The sequence below is a fragment of the Neofelis nebulosa genome, chromosome 6, assembly GCF_028018385.1.
Source record: "Neofelis nebulosa isolate mNeoNeb1 chromosome 6, mNeoNeb1.pri, whole genome shotgun sequence".
Lineage (NCBI taxonomy): Eukaryota > Metazoa > Chordata > Mammalia > Carnivora > Felidae > Neofelis > Neofelis nebulosa.
In genome coordinates, this window is record NC_080787.1 from 43813973 (window position 1) to 43832921 (window position 18949).

Below are 18949 nucleotides of genomic sequence, written 5' to 3' on the forward strand. Positions count from 1 at the left end.
AGGGGCAAGAGGAATGAGCTCCAGCTTGTGGAGAGCCCCACGAGGGGAAGGGAGGGTCCCAGCCCCCACCCATCACTTGGGCCACCCCAGGCTGGGAAGTCAGCCAGGGCCTGAGCACAGACGTGGAGGGACAGAAGATGGAGATCAATGTCATGGGCAGCCTGGGGGGAAAAGGGAGTTGACATTTCTGCTTCTCTGGGTGGCTGCCTCTTGGAACATCCTGAAGGTGGGAGGGGGGAGGGTATTTGAACAGAATTAGGACATTTCCCCAAGTCGGTCACATACCACCTTCATGACTTGCGGACGTATCTGTGTCCTACTTGGATTGCTATTATTTTTTAATCAACCCTTTTTCACCTAAAATGTGTTTCTAAAGCAAACTTTATATGAATGGCATACCTATGAAATCGCCGTTCAGTAGGTGAGTTTTATTTTTCATCCATCAACATAAAAACATATGTATTCAAACGAGTTCCTGTTCTGAGTTCCTTAGCACCCTTCTTCAACCAGAGGGACTCCCTTTGAATCTAGTTTGTAGTTTGTACACTAGGGTCACATATAGAGTTTGTATAACAAAATAATTCCACGTCTATAACAAATAATTATCTGAGCACTGCCTGTTCAGTCCAACTTGTTCACGGATGAGATAATTGAGGTTAGGGAGAGAGAAATGGTCGTCTTGGGTCACATAGCGGCTGGAGGCAAAGCCGGGCCTAGGACCAGTTCTCCCCAGAGACAGAGAGAGGTTTCCCCATCCTTCAAGGAGACACATCCGGCTTGTGGCCGGGAATCCTGGCAGGTCCATGCACAGGCAGGGGGCAGGGGGCAGGAGGCAGGGGGATGGGGGGTGGGGGTGTGGTTGGGGGTGTGGAGTGTGGATGAGGGGTAGGGACAGGGACAGAAGGATTGTGTGGGGGTGTGGGTTGACAGCAGGGACTGGGGGAGCAGCACCAGGGCAGAGCTGAAACAGCCCCTTTAAGCACAGCCAACCCCTCCAAGGACGGGAAGACCAGAGCCTTAAAGGATGCAGTTTTCCCTTGTTGACACCCCTGGTGAGGACAGGTTGGGGAGGGGGAGGCAAGAGCCCTCCCCATGAACTCCTCAGGATCCTGGGGGGGGGGGTGTAATTATTATCACACTCACCCCCCGACTCCTATTTCTGTGTCACACTGTGTGGGCACTCTCGTTGCTAATTTGGTCTATGGGACCCCCCAGCCCCACCCTCCCAGTATTGCCCTGCTTCCGGCTGAGAACCCTGTAGGAGACTGTGGAAACCACCCCCCCACCCCACCCCCACCCCCGCTGCCAACACATACTTGTTCCAGAAGCAGTTGAAGGGAGAGAGAGGAAACCAGTTCCCTTCACCACCCCAGTACATCCTACCAGTGGACCGTCTCCCATTGGCCACTTCAGCCCAACGGCCCCTACCCCCTGCTCAGTCCCAACCCCTTTCATGGGGGGGGGGGGGGGGGCGGGCAGATAAGAGTGAGCATACACAGGCTGAGCCAGGGCCCCTCCCTCTACTCTGGAAACCTGGTGAACCCGGAGTCTTGGAGGGGCCTGTGGACTCCCGAGGGGCCTGTGGACTCCCGAAGGCCCCAGACCCCTCAGAACATGGCGCTTTTCCGCCTCTGCTGAGAGATCCAGCCACCGGGGTTCATGTCCATCTGGAGCATCTTCATCACCCACTTGTCACGACGGGCACCTTCAATGAACTCATTCAGAGACAGCTGGCCTGGGCAAGGGGTAGGAGAGATGGTCATGCGGGAGAGTGGAAGAAATGGGGTCGGGGGCGAGAGGAGAGGCCTTCCCTCCCAGGGCGCGTCCTCTTGCACAAACCTAAGCCTCGTACACAAACGGGCCTGCAGTCCCAGGGCCCAAGCTCAGGGCTTGTCAACTCTCCAATTCTCCAGGAGTCTCCTGGAGGCTTCAAGGGTCTCTTTAAGGGGCTTGCTTTGCAAAGGAATTTAAGCTTTCCTTTTGCCCACGGTGCCTTCAAAATGGTCCTGAGGGCTCTTCTGGGTGTGTCCCCAGCCAGTTCCCTCCCTTCACAGCCTTGGGGCTGGTGCGTCCAGCTGCAGGGAGGAGGCCTAAATAGCCTTGGGGGGTGGGGTGGGGGGGAGCTATCCTATGCCCATCTCTCAAATACATTTACCCTATTTATTCCTCTGGAGCGTTTTTATCCCTATTTTCCAGATGAGAAAACTGAGGCCATGCTAGGAGTTTAAATGGTTTGCCAGAGTCCAAAGCTCCTATTCTCTTGCTGTGCTTGCCGGGCGGGCATCAGCAACTCCGGCCAGAGCTTAAATCACTCTGGTGAACATCGCATCACGTGCCAGTGACACCCCTGTTATTTTGCGTCCTCCTCTCTGCACCCGGTTCACAGATGAGGATAACAGTGGCTGGGAGGTGGCGGGCCTTGTCCAAGGTCACAGGGCCGGAAAGTGGGGGTGCTGTGGCGTGGGCAGCCCCGCCCCCTTACCATCTCCGTTCTCATCCACCAGAAGGAAGATCCTGTCCACCACCTCCTCGGGTGTGAGCAGCTGTCCTTGCTGCTCGGCCTCCTCCTCCACCCTGCAGGCTTTCTTCAGCTTGTAGATCGCCTGCGAGAGAAAACCGCCAGCTCCCTTCCTCCCTCCCTCTGCCGGGACCCCAGGCCCTCAGCCCTGCGTCCCCAGCGCTGCCCCCTAGCCTGTGCACTGTAGGACCACAGGCCCCAGACCCAAATAAAAATCCACCTGTCCTTGGGCTGCTCTCTCAGGGTCCCACTGGCCTAGTTCCAGCTGAGGAGTGTCAGGCCTCATAGGCCACCTCATCCTGATGCCCTGTGACTGTCAAAGTGAAACCCAAGACCCTCAATGAGGGATGGACCCAGCACTGTGATGTTCCCAAGTCCACTTTGCCCAGGAGGAGATGGAGACCCAGAGGGGAAAAGAGGATACTTATGGACGTGTGTGTAAAACAGGACGAGGGGGGATACCAGCATTTGGATGAGGGAAAGGACAGGTTTCTGCCTTGCCCTGTTTCCTCTCCCCACGAGGCGGCGTTGGTGAAGTGAAGTGGGGAAGAGACAGACAAATGTGAGGGTTTTCCTCAGTTCCTTGATGGGGAGCTCCATGGACAGAGGCCTGTCTTGTCGATCCCGAGGCCCTCACTGCCCAGTGCAGTGCCTGGCACAATGTGGGTCCCACTGACCGGGGTCTGAGAGCCCCGGGGCTAGGGCCAGCTGCAGTGCCTCCTGGGATGGATGAACTTGGGCAAACCACACAACTGCCCCGAGGTGACTTCTTTATCTGTGAAATGGGCAGACAACCGCCCCCTGGGAGTGCAGTTCTAGGGCGGTAACAGGGTGACGCAGGTCAGGGGTCAGTCTGTGCTATAGTAGGTTCTTTCTTCTACTCTCATTGCTTTTTTTTTTTTTTTTTTTTTTAACTTTTTGTAATGTTTATTTACTTTGAGAGAGAGAGAGAGAGAGAGAGACAGACAGAGCATGAGTCGGGGAGGGGCAGAGAGGGAGACACAGACTCCGGAGCAGGCTCCAGGCCCTGAGCTGTCAGCACAGAGCCCGACCCGGGGCTCGAACTCACGAGCTGTGAGATCATGACCTGAGCCGAAGTCAGAGACACTTAACCGACTGAGCCACCCAGGTGCCTCTCATTGGCACCTCTCATGCCTCATGCCTCTCACCTCTTAATTGCCTCTCATTAATTTACTCTTCTTTTTTCTAATTTCTTTTTTTTTTTTTTTTTTTTCAACGTTTTTTATTTATTTTTGGGACAGAGAGAGACAGAGCATGAACGGGGGAGGGGCAGAGAGAGAGGGAGACACAGAATCAGAAACAGGCTCCAGGCTCCGAGCCGAGCCATCAGCCCAGAGCCTGACGCGGGGCTCGAACTCACAGACCGCGAGATCGTGACCTGGCTGAAGTCGGACGCTTAACCGACTGCGCCACCCAGGCGCCCCTTTTTTCTAATTTCTTGAGATGACTTCTAACATCAGCGATTTCCAGCCTCTTAATTTTCTGACATCTACCTTTTAAGGCGCTAAAATGCTCTGCAAGTCCAGCGTCGGCCGCACTCCACAGCCGATTATGTTACATGAGCATTATAATCCGGCTCCACGCACTTGGTGCGTATATGCACGTGATGTAACGTCTTTCATTTATGGAGGAGTTAGGAATGTACCGCCTTATTTCCAAACAGATGGGGATTTTGTTAGGGTATCTTTTTGTAGTGGATTTCTAGCTTAATTCTGACCTTTGTCAGAAAGCACCCTCCGAATGATCCCCGTGCTCCTTCCCCCACCCCAGCCCCGGGGGCCCCCACTTGAGGGGCCGGGCCTCAGAGCCCAGCAGCGCTCACGCACCCAGGCCCCACGAGCGGATGCTGACCTCCACAATGTCGAGCAGCTCCAGGCGGTCGATGCAGCCGTTGCGGTCCTTGTCATAGATCTTGAAGGTCCACTTCAGCTTGTGTTCCAGGGTGCCCCTCAGCACGAGGTTCAGGGCGGCCACATACTCCAAGAAGTCGATGGTGTTGTCCTGCAGCGGGAGTGGGAGCCGTGAGGTCCCTCCCGCCTTCCCCAGAGCTCAGGCGAGGGCCCGATGCTGGGCCGTCCGTGCCTACAAATCCAAGGCTTTGCCTCTGGCCATCCACGTGGCTTCTACGGCCACCCCGGCATCCTTTCCCAGTCTGTGATCACTCAACTCTACCCATCCTTCAAGGCCCAGCTCAAGGGTCCCCTCTTTCAGGAAGTCTTCCTTCTCTGACCACCTACAGTGGTCTGTCTCTCTTGATCCCTCTTCTAACATTCACAACACTTACACTTTAATCCGCACAGTTTGGGCCTTATTCTGGCATCGCCACTTGGCCATTTCGTAAGTCTGTCTCATTCTTGAGCTGTATTCTACATATGCTCCTGGAGAAAAGAGGGGCTTACGTTGCCTTTGTCTCCCCTTTGTGCTTAGCATGGCGCCACTTATGTGCAGAGTCAGGGTCTCAAAAGTATTTATGAATCAACGAATACGTGATTGACTTAATTTCAATCTGGGACTAAGGCACCTCTGGAAGATGAGAAAGCAGTGCTCATGGCAAAAATGTCCTTTATCCTTTTACACCTTCCGAGCCTGAGGGGAGGCAGACAGGCGATGGCTCCAGTCCCGTGTGGACATTACCTTCCCTGAAGGACAGGCACCCCCTGTCCCCACCCAGGAAGGAGGGCAGGAGACAGAGCTCAGCTCCTACCCCCCAGAGGTAGGAGACGGGCACAGTCTGCTTCTGTGGCGACTCTGACCAGGTCACTGAAACTCCTTCTAACACAAATGTGGCAACAATTACTCGAAAAGCAGTCAACAAGAGGCAGGGGGCACACCTGCTTCTTGCCCTTCTACGCCAGTCGAGTGTGAGGGGAGAGGCTTGCGGTGATGGTGTCCACAGTGGGCTGGTCAGGGTGAGCTTCACAAGGGTGTTCCACTTATGGGTGCTCCCTCCCGTCTTCTTTTTTTTTTTTTTTTTTTTTTTTTTTTTAACATTTATTTATTTTTGAGACAGAGAGAGAGCATGAACAGGGGAGGGTCAGAGAAAGAGGGAGACACAGAATCTGAAACAGGCTCCAGGCTCTGAGCTGTCAGCACAGAGCCCGACGCGGGCCTCGAACCCACGGACCGCGAGATCATGACCTGAGCCGAAGTCGGACGCTCAACCGACTGAGCCACCCAGGCACCCCTTCCTCCCATCTTCTGAGGGTGGGGACCTCAGCTCTCCAAAGCCAGAAGCTGAGTCATCACTCTCCCAGGAGTGGCTGTCGCTCACAGGACTTTGTCATCAGAAATGACATCGCTGGCCCACAACACCTCTGTCCTACTGGGTCATGCCACTCAGGCGGCCCCACCCCCAGATCAAGGGGTGCTTGGGTGAGCAACAAGTAAACCACAGAACACAGCAGAACATGAGGCAAATTAGAAAGCCTAAGGAAAAACCAAGAAGAAAACAAAATGAGCCCACTTCAACACCCAAAGTGTCATGTCATATATATATATATAGAACTATATATATAACATGATATATATATATATATATATATATATATATATATATATATCTCATGTTGGCCATTATTATTTTTTAAATTATTTTTTAATGTTTATTTTTAGAGAGAGAGAGAGAGAGAGAGGGAGAGAGTATGGGGGAGAGGCAGAGAGAGAGGGAGACACTGAATCCCAAGCAGGCTCCAGGCTCTGAGCTATCAGCACACAGCCCGACATGGGGCTCGAACTCATAAACCATGAGATCATGACCTGAGCCGAAGTCAGATGCTCAACCGACTGAGCCACCCAGGTGCCCCCCAAAGTGTCTATTTCAACATCTTTTATGCGGTTACTTCTGGTCTTCCACACCCCCCACCATGTATTTACCTAATCGAGGTCAGACTGTAGCTATGTTATTTCCTGGATTTTCATCTTAAAATGCCCCATGTCTTTACAATTAATTGAAATCATACCTTTTATTTTTTTGAGGGGTACTCCCCTCAAGCAGTCCCTTGTGCTGAATGAACCTGGTTTAAATATTTTATGTTACACAATGAACATCTTTGTGTGTGTGTATATATATATATGTATATATATATTTACAATATATATATAGTGTGGATATATATATTTACTATATATATATATATATTGTGTGTATATATATATATATATATATATTTCATATATCTCTGGTAATTTCTTTAGGGTAGGTTCTTAGCAATGGCTGTTCTTTTCTCTTTTTTCACTAGTGTTTAATCTGCTGTTTGTGTCAGTCTATCATTCTATGAGATTTTGTCACACATGAAGCTATGAGTAGTATCAAATATCAATACGAGGACGCTCTCTGTTACCACTTAAGAGTTACATCCTTCCTCCGACCAGACTGTCACTCTCGGCAGCCATTAATCTGATCTCCATCACTATAGCGTATCCCCTTGAAGAATGGTATACAAATGGAATCACACAGTATGTAGCCCTTTAAGGTGGGCTTGTTGTGCTCAGTGCAAAGCCCTGGGGAGTCATCCAAGCTGTTGAGTGTATCAGCACTCCCTTCCCTGCTATTGCTGAGTGGTCCTCCACTGCATGAATAGCCCCTCGGTTATTCTACTCACTCATTGAAGGTTATCAGGCTTGTTTCCAACAACCGCCCCTCCCCCGCAAGCTTTATTGAGATATAATTGCCGAATAGCCTTTTAAAGAACATTGGGTAAGTTTAAGGTATACGCTGTGATGATTGGTTGTTCTTTAAAAGATTATTTTCATCAGTAATTGTTACTTATTAAGTTTGCTAAAAATTAACCTTATGTTTTTTTTAATAAGAGTAGGAAAATGTATGCAAAATGGCGGGTAGGGGTGTCTGGGGGGCTCAGTCAGTTAAGTGTCCAACTTTGGCTCAGGTCATGATCTCACGGTTTGTGAGTTCGAGTGCGCTGACAGTGAGAAGCCTGCTTGGGATTCTCATTCTCCCTCTGTCTCTGCCCTTCCCCAACTTGTTCTCTCTCTCTCTCAAAATAAATAAATAAACTTTAAAAAGGGTTATAAATAAAAAAGAAAGAAAGCAAAATGGCTGGTAGGAACCGTCTATTTCACACACACCATTTCTCTTAGGTTTGTTATACCCACTTTACGGATGAGGAAACTGAGACTCAGAGAGGTTAAATAAGTTGCTCAAGGGAAGCCCACTCTGGAAATGGCAGAGCCTTTCAAGCTACATGTCTTTTCTAGTTCAAGTTGAGAACTTTCTTACTCCTCTCAAGGTATATGACTGTCTAAAAAAAATGAGCCTTGTATCTAGCACCACAGAGAGAAAAACCAAAAAACCAAAACCACTGATAAATCCTTCCTCTCCAGCTCTATAGATTCTCCCACATTCTTTGTCTAGAACATTCTGTCCTGACAGCATCCTCCTTCAACATGACACGGTTACCACAACGAGCCCTTGCCTCCCATGAGGCACACTAGAGTTAGCCCTTCCCGAGGAGTGACCTCAGCTGTAAAGTTGCTCCGACCCCAGGACGAGACCTGAGAAGCTCCCAGCTGGGACTCACTCATCTCACGCTCTGTGCCGGGCCCTCGTCAGCTTCAATTACCCACAGAGCAATGGGAAGATGATGGAAATGCCTCTGTCCACTCAAGAGTAGGAGCAGAAGTGACAGGCGTGTGATCTGCTCTGTGGGATTACCTGCCCCATTTCTCCCTGAATTGGCTGCATTTGTGCACCAGCCCCGGCCTTAGCACACGTTACATAAGGATCCCAAATGGCATTTGATTTCACCTTCCCTTTGCTTCCATCCCAGTGCATCGCAGGGCAACCACTGGAGAGAAGAGTGTGGCAAGGGAGAGGCGTAGCAGGGATGAAGCGCTCTGGCCTCTTTGCCTCCACCAAACTCCCATTTCTATCACCCTAGGTTAAAATTTTTTTTAATGTTTATTCATTTTTGAAAGAGGGAGCATGAGTGGAGGAGGGGGAGACAGAGCAGGAGACACAGAATCGGAAGCAGGATCCAAGCTGTGAGCTGTCAGCACAGAGTCCGACGCGGGGCTCGAGCCCACGAACCGTGAGATCATGACCCGAGCCGAAGTTGGACGCTTCGCCCACTGAACCACCCAGGCGCCACGCTGTCACCTCAGATTTCTTTTTTTTTTTATTTTTATTTTTATTTTTATTTTTTATTTTTATTTATTTCTTTATTTCTTTATTTTTTAATATATGAAATTTACTGTCAAATTGGTTTCCATACAACACCCAGTGCTCATCCCAAAAGGTGCCCTCCTCAATACCCATCACCCACCCTGCCCTCCCTCCCTGTCACCTCAGATTTCGACATGTGAGCTGTATCTATGAACTCTTGATTTTATTTGTCTCCGAAAGCTCAGACCAGTTGCCCAGAAATCGGACTCACTAACATCAAGATGGTGCCAATGTGGGGAGTGGAGACGGGTGTGGGTTTGGAGACAGAAACTAAGCGGGAAAAGAAAGAAAAAGGCTCAGTCCCTGACAGAGGAACTTACCACACCTCTGGAAAGCTCTTCCTCAACAGTAGAATTCCAATTAATAAATGGAGAAGGGATGGTGGAATGCGAAAACTATCGATGGATGCCAAAGCTAGCAGATGAAAATCAGAGGAGCGCCAGGATATTGACTTCTCTCAAAGTAGCTCCCTATAAGATGCTTGTTAATTACAAAGGAAAAATGGTAACTTTCCGGGGGAGAAACCTGGCAGACACCATGTAACCAACCCCTGTAATGGGACAAACCAACATCATGTGCCCCCGACAGGAGGCACTGAGAAGGACATGAGATCACTCCTGGGGCATTTCTGCCAGAAATGGAAAACCTGAGTCTAATCACAAAGCCACACTGAACAAACCCAAACTGTGGGATGTTCTACCAAATTAACTGGCCTGCAATCTTCAAAAATGTCAGCGTCAAATAAGACAAAAGCTAAGCATTGAAGGTTCTGAATTAAAGACTAGAGACAGGACAAGTAAATGCAATGTGTGATCAGATCTCCCACCCACCCCCCCCCCCCCCAACCCCGCTCCAAATAAGAAAAACAAGCAAGCAAGCAATATAGAGAACATATCACATGTCAAATTGACAAAACTTGAATATGGATTAGCTAATAGAATTGGGTCAATATTGAATTTCCTGATTTTCATCTTTGTATTAGGTTATTTAAGAGCACGTCCTTGTTCTTAGAAAGAACACACTGAAATACTTAGGGGTAAAAGGATGTGATGTCTCCAACTTTCTCTAAAGAAAGACAGACACGCACACGCACAGAATGATAAAGCAAATGAGGCAAAATGTACAATTGGACAAATTGTACATAGGAGTTACTTATGCTATTCTTTCAACTTGGTATACATTTGAAATACCATCAAAAATAAAAGTTCTAAAGAAAGGAAAACAACAGTCGATGAATATCATGTGCTAATTTGTAAAAGAGATAAGGTATACAGCTTAAAAGAGATAAGGAGTACAGCTGTACCAGGCCCACAGGCTTGGCAATCCCCCCTTCCCATTTAAGTTTCTTTATTTAGAGAGAGAGGGAGGGCACATACACACACAAGCAGGAGAGGGGCAGTGAGAGAGGGAGAACGCCAAGCAGGCTCCATGCTGCCAGTGTAGTGTCCCACGCGGGGCTCAAACTCACGAACCAAGATCATGACCTGAGCCGAAACCAAGAGTTGGACGCTTCACTGACGGAGCCACCCAGGTGTCCCTTGACAATCCCTTTTGGATCTTGAGTTGCTATCCTACTGAATTTTAAGGTGAATGTGGGGAAGATTGATACATTTATGATAGCAAATCTTGTTGTGTGTGATCTGGTTTGTTTTAAAACCATTTTCTCTCTTAAAAACAAAACAAAACAAACTGCCTTCTAAGCAGGCACACTCGACTGGGAGTCAGGACCCTTGAGTATACGACCTTGGGCAAATCAGCTCACTTCCTCTTGTCCCAGTTTTCTCTTCATTTCATTTGGATCATTAAATGGGCTGCAGAAGGCTCGGAGGAGAGGGGGCAGAAGAGAAGCTTGGAGAAGTCTGAATGTACTCTGTGCCCCACGAGGGAGTCCATAGGTTTCATCTCTAAGGAGGTTTCTGTTGCCCTGACGCTACCCCACCCTCCATCCCCCTACAGAGGCACGCTAACTGGTACCCGGACAAGGTCAGACCCAAACAGGCTTTCCCAGTGATTCAGCCTAAAAAGTGAAGCTCTCCACGCATGGAAAAGTACAAAGGCTTTCTCCAGATTAATTATCTAGGTCCAACAAACACCCCCCTCAACTCGGGGAGGCTGAAGTAGGTACTTGAGGCAAATCGAATGATTTGAAGGGTCGTGGAGGCCCTGGACTGAAAGCCTTAAATAACGAAGGGGTTTCCATTTCTGAATTCTATTTCCAGGGGTGGATTGACAAAATGCAGTATCTTCTCAGCTGCAGATGCCATTGGAAGGCTTAAAGAAATCCTGTGGTGGAATGGTCTCATGGAATCTTCCATGGCTTGGAGAGTTGTAAGGGACTTTTACATGATCCGTTCAACTGACCGGTCAGTGCAGGAGGCCCTCCCAGCATGCTGGAATGGGAGACCTGACCAGTCTCAATTCCAAGGACCCCAACAAAGGGGAGATCACAGTCTATACCAAGAGAGCTCATCCTTTTGGGACAGCTCTTTAGCTCCTTATCTTTAGAGTGACAGGGGCTCTGGTGGGTGTGGGAGACCAGGTCCTTGGGCTGTAGAGCCTTGGCCAAAAATACACCAATTGAGGACTGGACTGTGTGCCCTTCTGCCCAGCCCACCTCCTCTCAGCAGGTGGACAGAGGGAGGCAGGAAGAGCAGAGAGACAGGGGAGAGAAGATGAGATGGAGAGGAGAGAAGGAAAGATGGGAAGGGACCAAATGATGGGAAGAGAGAAGAGTTTGGGGAAAGAGAGACAGAAAACGTGAGCAGGAAATGGAGAGCAGAGCAGGGGGACTGGGGACGGGCCGCTCCCTCCCACCGGTGACGCTCCTTCAGCTCAGTGGGAAACGAGCTGGCCCCCGCACCCCCTTCAGTGCCTTACCCCATTCTTGTCGAAGGCTCGGAACATGCCTTCTACGTACTGGGTGGCCTCCTCGTTGCCTGTGACCTTGAAGAAGCGCTTAAACTCGTGCATGAAGAGAGAGCCGCTGGGGCACTCCACCACGAACTTCTTGTACCACTCCTGGAGCTCGGCCACGTCCATCTCGCCGGCCGCCTCCGCCTCCTCCCAGCTGAACTGCTGCCCCATCCCGGCCTGGAGGGATGTCGGGGGTCTGTGCCTCCTCCTGGGCTTCTGCCGATTGAAGCCTTAGGCCGGGGCCCTCTTCCTCCCTTTCCTCTGCCTGGCCGGCCTCTTCATCATCTCCTGGCCACTGGGCAGCGCAGGGGCAGGCGGCAGGGGGCGGGGCCGGGCCAGCTAAGCGCCCTAAGATCATTAGAAGATTCCCCTGGAAGGTCTGACCCCCAGTCAGCTAAGCTCCCCCAGCCTCACCCTTCCCTTCACTCTTGTCAACCCCGTGACTACGCCACCCTGGCAGATTCTGAAGGGGGGAGAAGGGCAGGAAACGGATACCCTACCATCTCACACATGCTCCCTGTTCCATTAGTTGGGCACCACGCTGTTCCAGAGAGGCCCATCTTGGAGACACAGGAGACTCTGAAGTCCAGAGAGGGAGCGAGACCAACTCCTAGCCCGTAAGATAGAGCCTGCTGGTGGTCTGGGCCTCACTCACATGGGCCAGTGAGAAGCAGCAGATTCTATGATGTGAAGGCCTCCAGGTGGGCAGTTCTGTCCCCGAGCTCAGGGCCAGACACCCCTGAGTCTTCAAGTTTTCCATTTTCCAACTTAAAGTACAAATGCTTCCTTCCAACACCCTTCACCCAAGACCTAGAAACAAGGCATTCCCTACTTTCTCTCCTAAGTGTGAATATGTGAGAAGGATCTGTGAGCGCGGCTTAAAAGATCTCTGAAGGCTCTTACTTTTATGTTTGCGAATTTGTTTCTGAATCAATTATATATTTGTGCTTATTTTAATGTATATTAAACTGATACCTTCCAGAAACCAGAAAATTGAATGCACTTTCTAGATTTTAGGAGTTGTTCCGGGGGGTCTTGTAATCTCAGGGGTGACACTGCCTGTCTCCCGTTGACCAGTCACTCCCGAATTGTTCTGTACACCCCCAGGCCTGACTCCCTCGCTCACGTACCCCCCTGTCCCCCGCCTCCATTCATCCCTAATCTCTTGAAGTTCTTCTAAGTTTTTGCCATTCCTTTAAAAACATTTTTTTTCAGGTTTTTATTTTTGAGACAGAGAGAGAGAGAGAGAGAAAGCACAAGCAGGGGAGGGGAAGAGAGAGAGGGAGACACAAAATCTGAAGCAGGTTCCAAGCTGTCAGCACAGAGCCCGACGTGGGACTGGAACCCACAAACCGCAAGATCTTGACCTGAGCTGAAGTCGGATGCTTAAGTGACTGAGCCGCCCAGCGCCTCACTGCCATTCGTGAAGTAGGAGCCCCACTTCCTGTCATCTTTCCAAGCACTCATGGATCTTTCTGCCACATCCTCTGGGGTCAGGAGAGTACGGCTCATCGCCTCCCTGCTCCTAACTGTTGCCTCCACTTTTTCCTCTTTTCTCCCTCAAAAATGCCAGTCTCTTTAAAGCCACGGGTGACTCTACCCACTTGCCCTCACTGGTGACTTCACTGCTTTGTCTCAGAGCACCAGCCTGGTGACGTGACATCCAGGTGGATAGTGGATCCATCCCACACTCTGGCCTCAAAGGTCCCTGAGCTTTTCTTCCACCCCACCTCGGCCTCCCGTTCACTTTGGCCCTTGGGCCAGCAGCAGCTGCAGCAACTGGGAGCTTGTTAGAAATGCCAATTCTCAGGTCTCCTCTCCCCTACTGAACCAAGAACCCTGCGCATGGGCCTAGCGATCTGTGTTTGGACAAGCCCTCCACGTACTTCCAACGCACGCTGACATCTGGGCACCGCTACCATAGGCCTCGCAGTCACGCATTTCTGAACCACCTCCGAAACATTCAAACATCACCGTGGCCTCCCTCTAGCTCTAACACCTTCACCCAACAACGCACCAGCCGGAGACTTGGAACTTGCTGATCTCTTTGTTTTTTAACATCTGTCACCCTGTTCATATCCTCGCTTTCCTCCTTATCCTCACCCACGGCCCAGGGCTCTTGCCATTTCCTTGCCATGACCTTGACCTTTGTGCTCCTCTCTCCCTCTAAGTACTTGGTTGGCAAAACCCAACCTTGGCTAAAGCCACTAACCGTTCGCTAACAGCTCACCTGCACCCAGGAGGTGACAGTAGTACATGCTAGTCCCCGCTGATGTCACTCTCCCCCTCCTGAGAGGACTTTTCCACAAGCCGCCTGCCCTCAGACCTCACTCACTCTCGCGTTCAGCTGATGACCTTGTTACAAGCTTTGCTTCACAGAGAAACAGATGCATCAGACGACCACTTCATCTTCCCAGGAGATTTCTCCGCACCTGTGCCCACGCACTTGACCTTCTTCCTGGGTTGATGGAAGCAGTGGCCCTTTCCCTCTCCACCTGTAAGCTCGTCAGCTAGGTCTCCTCTCTCTGCCTTAACAAGCACTTCACTCCCAGTTATTCCCTTTCTCTTCTCCATCCTCAGTTTATCCTTCTCTAATGGATCATTCCTGCCTGAGGACGGCCTTAATATCACCTTTATTAAACAAAACAAAACAAAACAAAGCAAAACAAAACAAAACAAAACAAAAACCAAAACTCCTTCCTTGACTCCACATTCAGGGTCCCGTTATGGGACTTTCATATGCTTTTGCCTTCACGAGTCATAAAATAAATATTCAGTAAATAAATATTAAAAATATTTTGTCACCCATTGGTATAAAGATGAATATAATCCAGTCTGGACTGTACTCTCTTCCTTCCTTCCTTCCCTCCTTCCTTCCTCCCTCCCTTTCCTTCCTTCCTTACCTTCCTTCCTTCCTTCCCCACCTCTCTTCCTCCATTCCTTCCTTCCTTCCTTCCTTCCTTCCTTCCTTCCTTCCTCCCTCCCTTTCTCCTCCCCTTTTTATTTTTCCCCTTCCTTCCTTATTTTGAAATAAATTAAACATTTTTTAAAGTATTTTTTTTAGGGGGGGTGGGGAGAGCACATGCAGAGAGAGGCCGAGAGAGGGGGACAGAGGATCCAAAGCAGACTCTGCACTGACAGGCCGACAGCAACAAGCCTGACGCGGGGCTTGAACTCACAAACCGCGAGATCATGATCCGAATGAAGTCGGACGCTCAACCAACTGAGCCACCCAGGTGCCCCATGTCTTCTTCTTCTTCTTTTTTTTTTTTTTCAACGTTTTTTGTTTTTTTTTTTTAATTTTTGGGACAGAGAGAGACAGAGCATGAACGGGGGAGGGGCAGAGAGAGAGGGAGACACAGAATCGGAAACAGGCTCCAGGCTCCGAGCCATCAGCCCAGAGCCTGACTCGGGGCTCGAACTCACGGACCGTGAGATCGTGACCTGGCTGAAGTCGGACGCTTAACCGACTGCGCCACCCAGGCGCCCCTCCCCATGTCTTCTTCTTATTCTCTCTCCAACTTACTCCAGTGGGATGCTCATCCTTGTCATTCCATGGAGAAGTGGTCACCAAAGACCTGCTTTTTTTACTCAGTCTGTCAACAGATTCATCCCAGTTCAATCAACGAGTTCTTTCCTCAAACACTCTAGGTTTCAAGAAACCACACTCCTCTGAGTTCACTCCAATCTCACTGACTACTCATCTCCTTTGCTAGCACCTCCTCTTGTTGAACAAATCTCTTTGTGCTTGGGGCTTCCAGGCTTGTTCTGGAAGTTCTCTTCTCACCTCCCCACCTATGCCCTCCCCAGGGGAGTTCACTCATCACAACATTACATACCATTTGCAGGCTGATCGCTTCCAAATTTGTACCTGCAGCCTGGACCTCTCCCCAGAACTCTGATTTATGAACCTAGCTGCCGAAGAGACATCTCTACTCAGATCGCAAACATGGCAAGGCCAAAATCAAACTCCTGATTCCCTCCCTAGATTCCTCCCCAACCCTTTTCCACCTCAGCAATAGCATTACCATTTACCCAGTTGCTTAGCTCCAAAACTAAGACCCATTCTTCAATCTTCTTTCTCTTAGATCTCATTTCAATCTACTAGTAGGCCATTCCATCAGCTCTATCTCCAAACCATATTCTGAATCCCGCCACTTCTTATCACCTCCGTTACTGCATTTCTCGTCTAGGCCATGTCCTCACACCTGGTCCCCAGCAGCAGGTCCTACCTGGTGCTTCTGCCCCCTGGACAGTAGTATGTTCTAAAGCCTAAACCAGATCAGTCACTCTCCTGCTCCAAACCTTCCTGTGGCTTCCCAGTCACTCTCAGAATTAAATCTGCACTCCTTCCCACAGCCACGATGCAGTATGTGATCTAGTCCTTGCCTGATTGGCTTTCATGTTCCTCTGTCCTGGTCCCCAGACACACACACGGGGCCGTGCCATTGACCTTCCCGTTGCTCTTCTCCCGTGGCTTCACATGGCTGTCTTCTGGACCACTCTCCTCTCCTCAGAAATGTCCCAACCCCACCTCAGGTAGCCATTCAAGTAATTCTGACACTATCTTATTTTATTCACAGAACTTAACTAAATCTTATTCTTCCCCGCCCCCACCCCCCCACCCCCCATTTATTGTGTCTTCACCAGAGTCCAACGTCCTTGAGGAGAGGACTTCACCATACACAATGAATTCCCAGGGTCCAGAACAGTGCTTGGCACATACAAGGAACTCAAATACTTATTGAGTGAGCAAAGCTCAGCACACAGTCAGGGCTGAATGAATGAGAGCCATCAGAGCTTAATTTTACAGGACAATCCTTTGGTTCCTTTGAGAGTGCCTGGGCCAGCAGATCCCTGTTGGTGTGAAATGGCAACGGAAGGGGCCTTGAAGATCACCCAGCCCAGCGATTTCCAACCTTTTCTCCATCTCCTCACACCGGAAGACAACATGCGCCCAGCAGCTGCTGTGGCTCTGTGCCACCAGCACCCTAACGGGCTTGGTGTGGAGGTGTCATCATCCCTGTCTCTTCACATCTACTGATACTTAAGCAACACCGAGGAGTGACTAAAGCATGGCACCCGTGCTCAAGTTAAGAAACTGTATGAATGAAATGGAACTCGATGTAGCCCCTGGCCAAGGAATCTAAAAATCAATTGGCTTTTCACGTGGGTCAGTTGCCCATGACCTGCCCTTAATTATTGCTGAGCTATTGAGGTATAAATATATCATTTTAAAGAGGATTAGGAGCCATATGGAGAAATGATAACCGGAAGTGAGTAATAATAGCAGGGATTTAAGGAGGGCAGGGTTAGGAATTGAGCAGGGATTTGCATAGAGAACCCTGGGGATCACAGGTGGTCAGCCATAAGCCTGGCTCTAGGAGAAGAGAAATGTTTGAGAGCAAGGAACCAGTCTGCTGAGCCTCGGTCCAAAGCCTTAATGTAAATCGCCTCTGTGCCAGTTGTTCTTGTGACCCTGTGGGACTGGGCCTCCATGCGTTTCTGAAGCCTCAACTCTCCTGTTCCCCCTCGGACACTCAGGCCCAGTGTCAGCCCTGAGGCTCTAAGGATTGCACTGTGTATTATGCTTCTTGTCTTTACTCATACACAGTCATGTCTTTTATTCCTTAGATATTTTTCCCCCTAGTCAATCTCTTTACTTCTAAGCTTTAGGGGAAATGAGTATATTCTGCTCAAGTGCAAGGGGAGGTAAATCTGGATTTTAGGTCTGAATATCTGCACTGAATACGGGGACATCTGACGGATGTCTAGGTGGCTCAGGTGGTTAAGTGGCTGACCCCTGATCTCGGTGCAGGTCATGAGCTCAGTTCATGAGTTCGAGCCCTGCATTGGGCTCTGTGCTGACAGTGTGGAGCCTGCTTGGGATTCTTTTTCTCTCCCTCTCTCTCAAAATAAACTTAAAAAAAAAAAAAAAGTTAATGGGGCACTTGGGTGGCTCAGTCAGTTAAGCGTCCGACTTTGGCTCAGGTCACGACCTCACAGATTGTAGGTTCAAGCCCCGCCTCGGGCTCTGTGCAGACAGCTCGGAGCCTGGAGCCTGTTTTGGATTCTGTGTCTCTCTCTGTCCCTCCCTCGCTCATACTCATTCTCTCAAAAACAAATGAATAAACATTTAAAAAATTAAAAAAACATATATGTGGACTTCTGAGTACCTCCTAGCCTTTGGAAATTAGGTTCTGGGCTGTCCCTGCCTCTAACTGACACACAAATCAGTTTCACCTTTTTTGTCTCAGCTTCATCTGTAAACTGGAAGGGTGACTAAGTGGGCTGGTCATAACCTGGTTTTCTGCTCTGTAAAATGGAGATAATCATCATAACTACTTTATTGGGTTGTTATAAAGATGAAGTAAGATAGCATCTGTAAATGACTATGTAAAATGCTTGGCATCATGTGTGGTGGTGATTATAATAAGCACGTTATGTGTTTTCTCATCTCAATTAAGCTTCGCATCAACTTCGGTAAGCAAATAAGTAAATGAAACTTCGCAGCTGCTCTAAGGGTTGTCCACACCTTAGCGATACTCTCAGGTCCTTTCCAGCTGGTGTTTAAACAGTACATACAGCACACGAGCGTCTGGAGTAGCATCCAATTTGTACTGCCTCCACTACCAGCTATTATTTAGTCAGTCTATTATCTGTCTGGGGTCAGTGTGAGGTGCTTTATAAGCTATCTATTTTAACACTCCAACCTTAGTAAGTAGGAGGTTTCCTACATTTTACTAATGTGTAAATGGAGGCTCTGCCAGGGTGAAGTATCCTGCCCAAGTTTAAATCAGTTAGCTTTGAACTCTTATCTGACTCAGGCCTGACTCCAAAGTCTGTTTTCTCTACTCTGCTACTCATTAATGTTGCAGTAAAACTAAATAATATAATGTAAGAAAGGAGCAAGAGTAGCTTTAACAAGTAGAAGTGTTAAGAAATTATACTGGCTTAAAATAATTGCTGTCGGTACTTAAAAAAAATTTTTTTTAACGTTTATTCATTTTTGAGAGATGGAGGGAGACAAAGCGTGAGTGGGGGAGGGGCAGAGAGCGAGGGAGACACAGAAGCCGAAGCAGGCTCTAGGCTTCCGAGCTGTCAGCACAGAGCCCGACACGGGGCTTGAACTCACGAACCGTGAGATCATGACCTGAGCTGAAGTCGGATGCCTAACCAACTGAGCCACCCAGGCGCCCCAATTTGCTGTCTGTACTCACTGTGGCATGTCTAAGTGGCCAAAGGAACAGACAGGTGATTTGCTTTGAAAGCATCAAGACTAAGCCCTTGAATGGGTTTCATCTGTGGAGGTCTAC

The 18949-nt window shown here is 49.3% G+C and overlaps 1 protein-coding gene across 1 annotated transcript; it reads right to left on the minus strand.

Annotated features, from left to right (window-relative positions):
• Positions 1 to 1578: 1578 nt before the first annotated feature.
• On the minus strand, positions 1579 to 11964 carry GUCA1B (guanylate cyclase activator 1B). The gene is made up of 4 exons (XM_058733945.1): positions 11598 to 11964; positions 4391 to 4540; positions 2483 to 2603; positions 1579 to 1735 (listed from the first exon to the last, which is right to left on the minus strand). Exons 1-4 carry the CDS (start codon positions 11802 to 11804, stop codon positions 1608 to 1610), a joined length of 606 nt encoding a protein of 201 aa, XP_058589928.1. The 5' UTR covers positions 11805 to 11964; the 3' UTR covers positions 1579 to 1607.
• Between the last annotated feature and the right edge of the window lie 6985 nt (positions 11965 to 18949).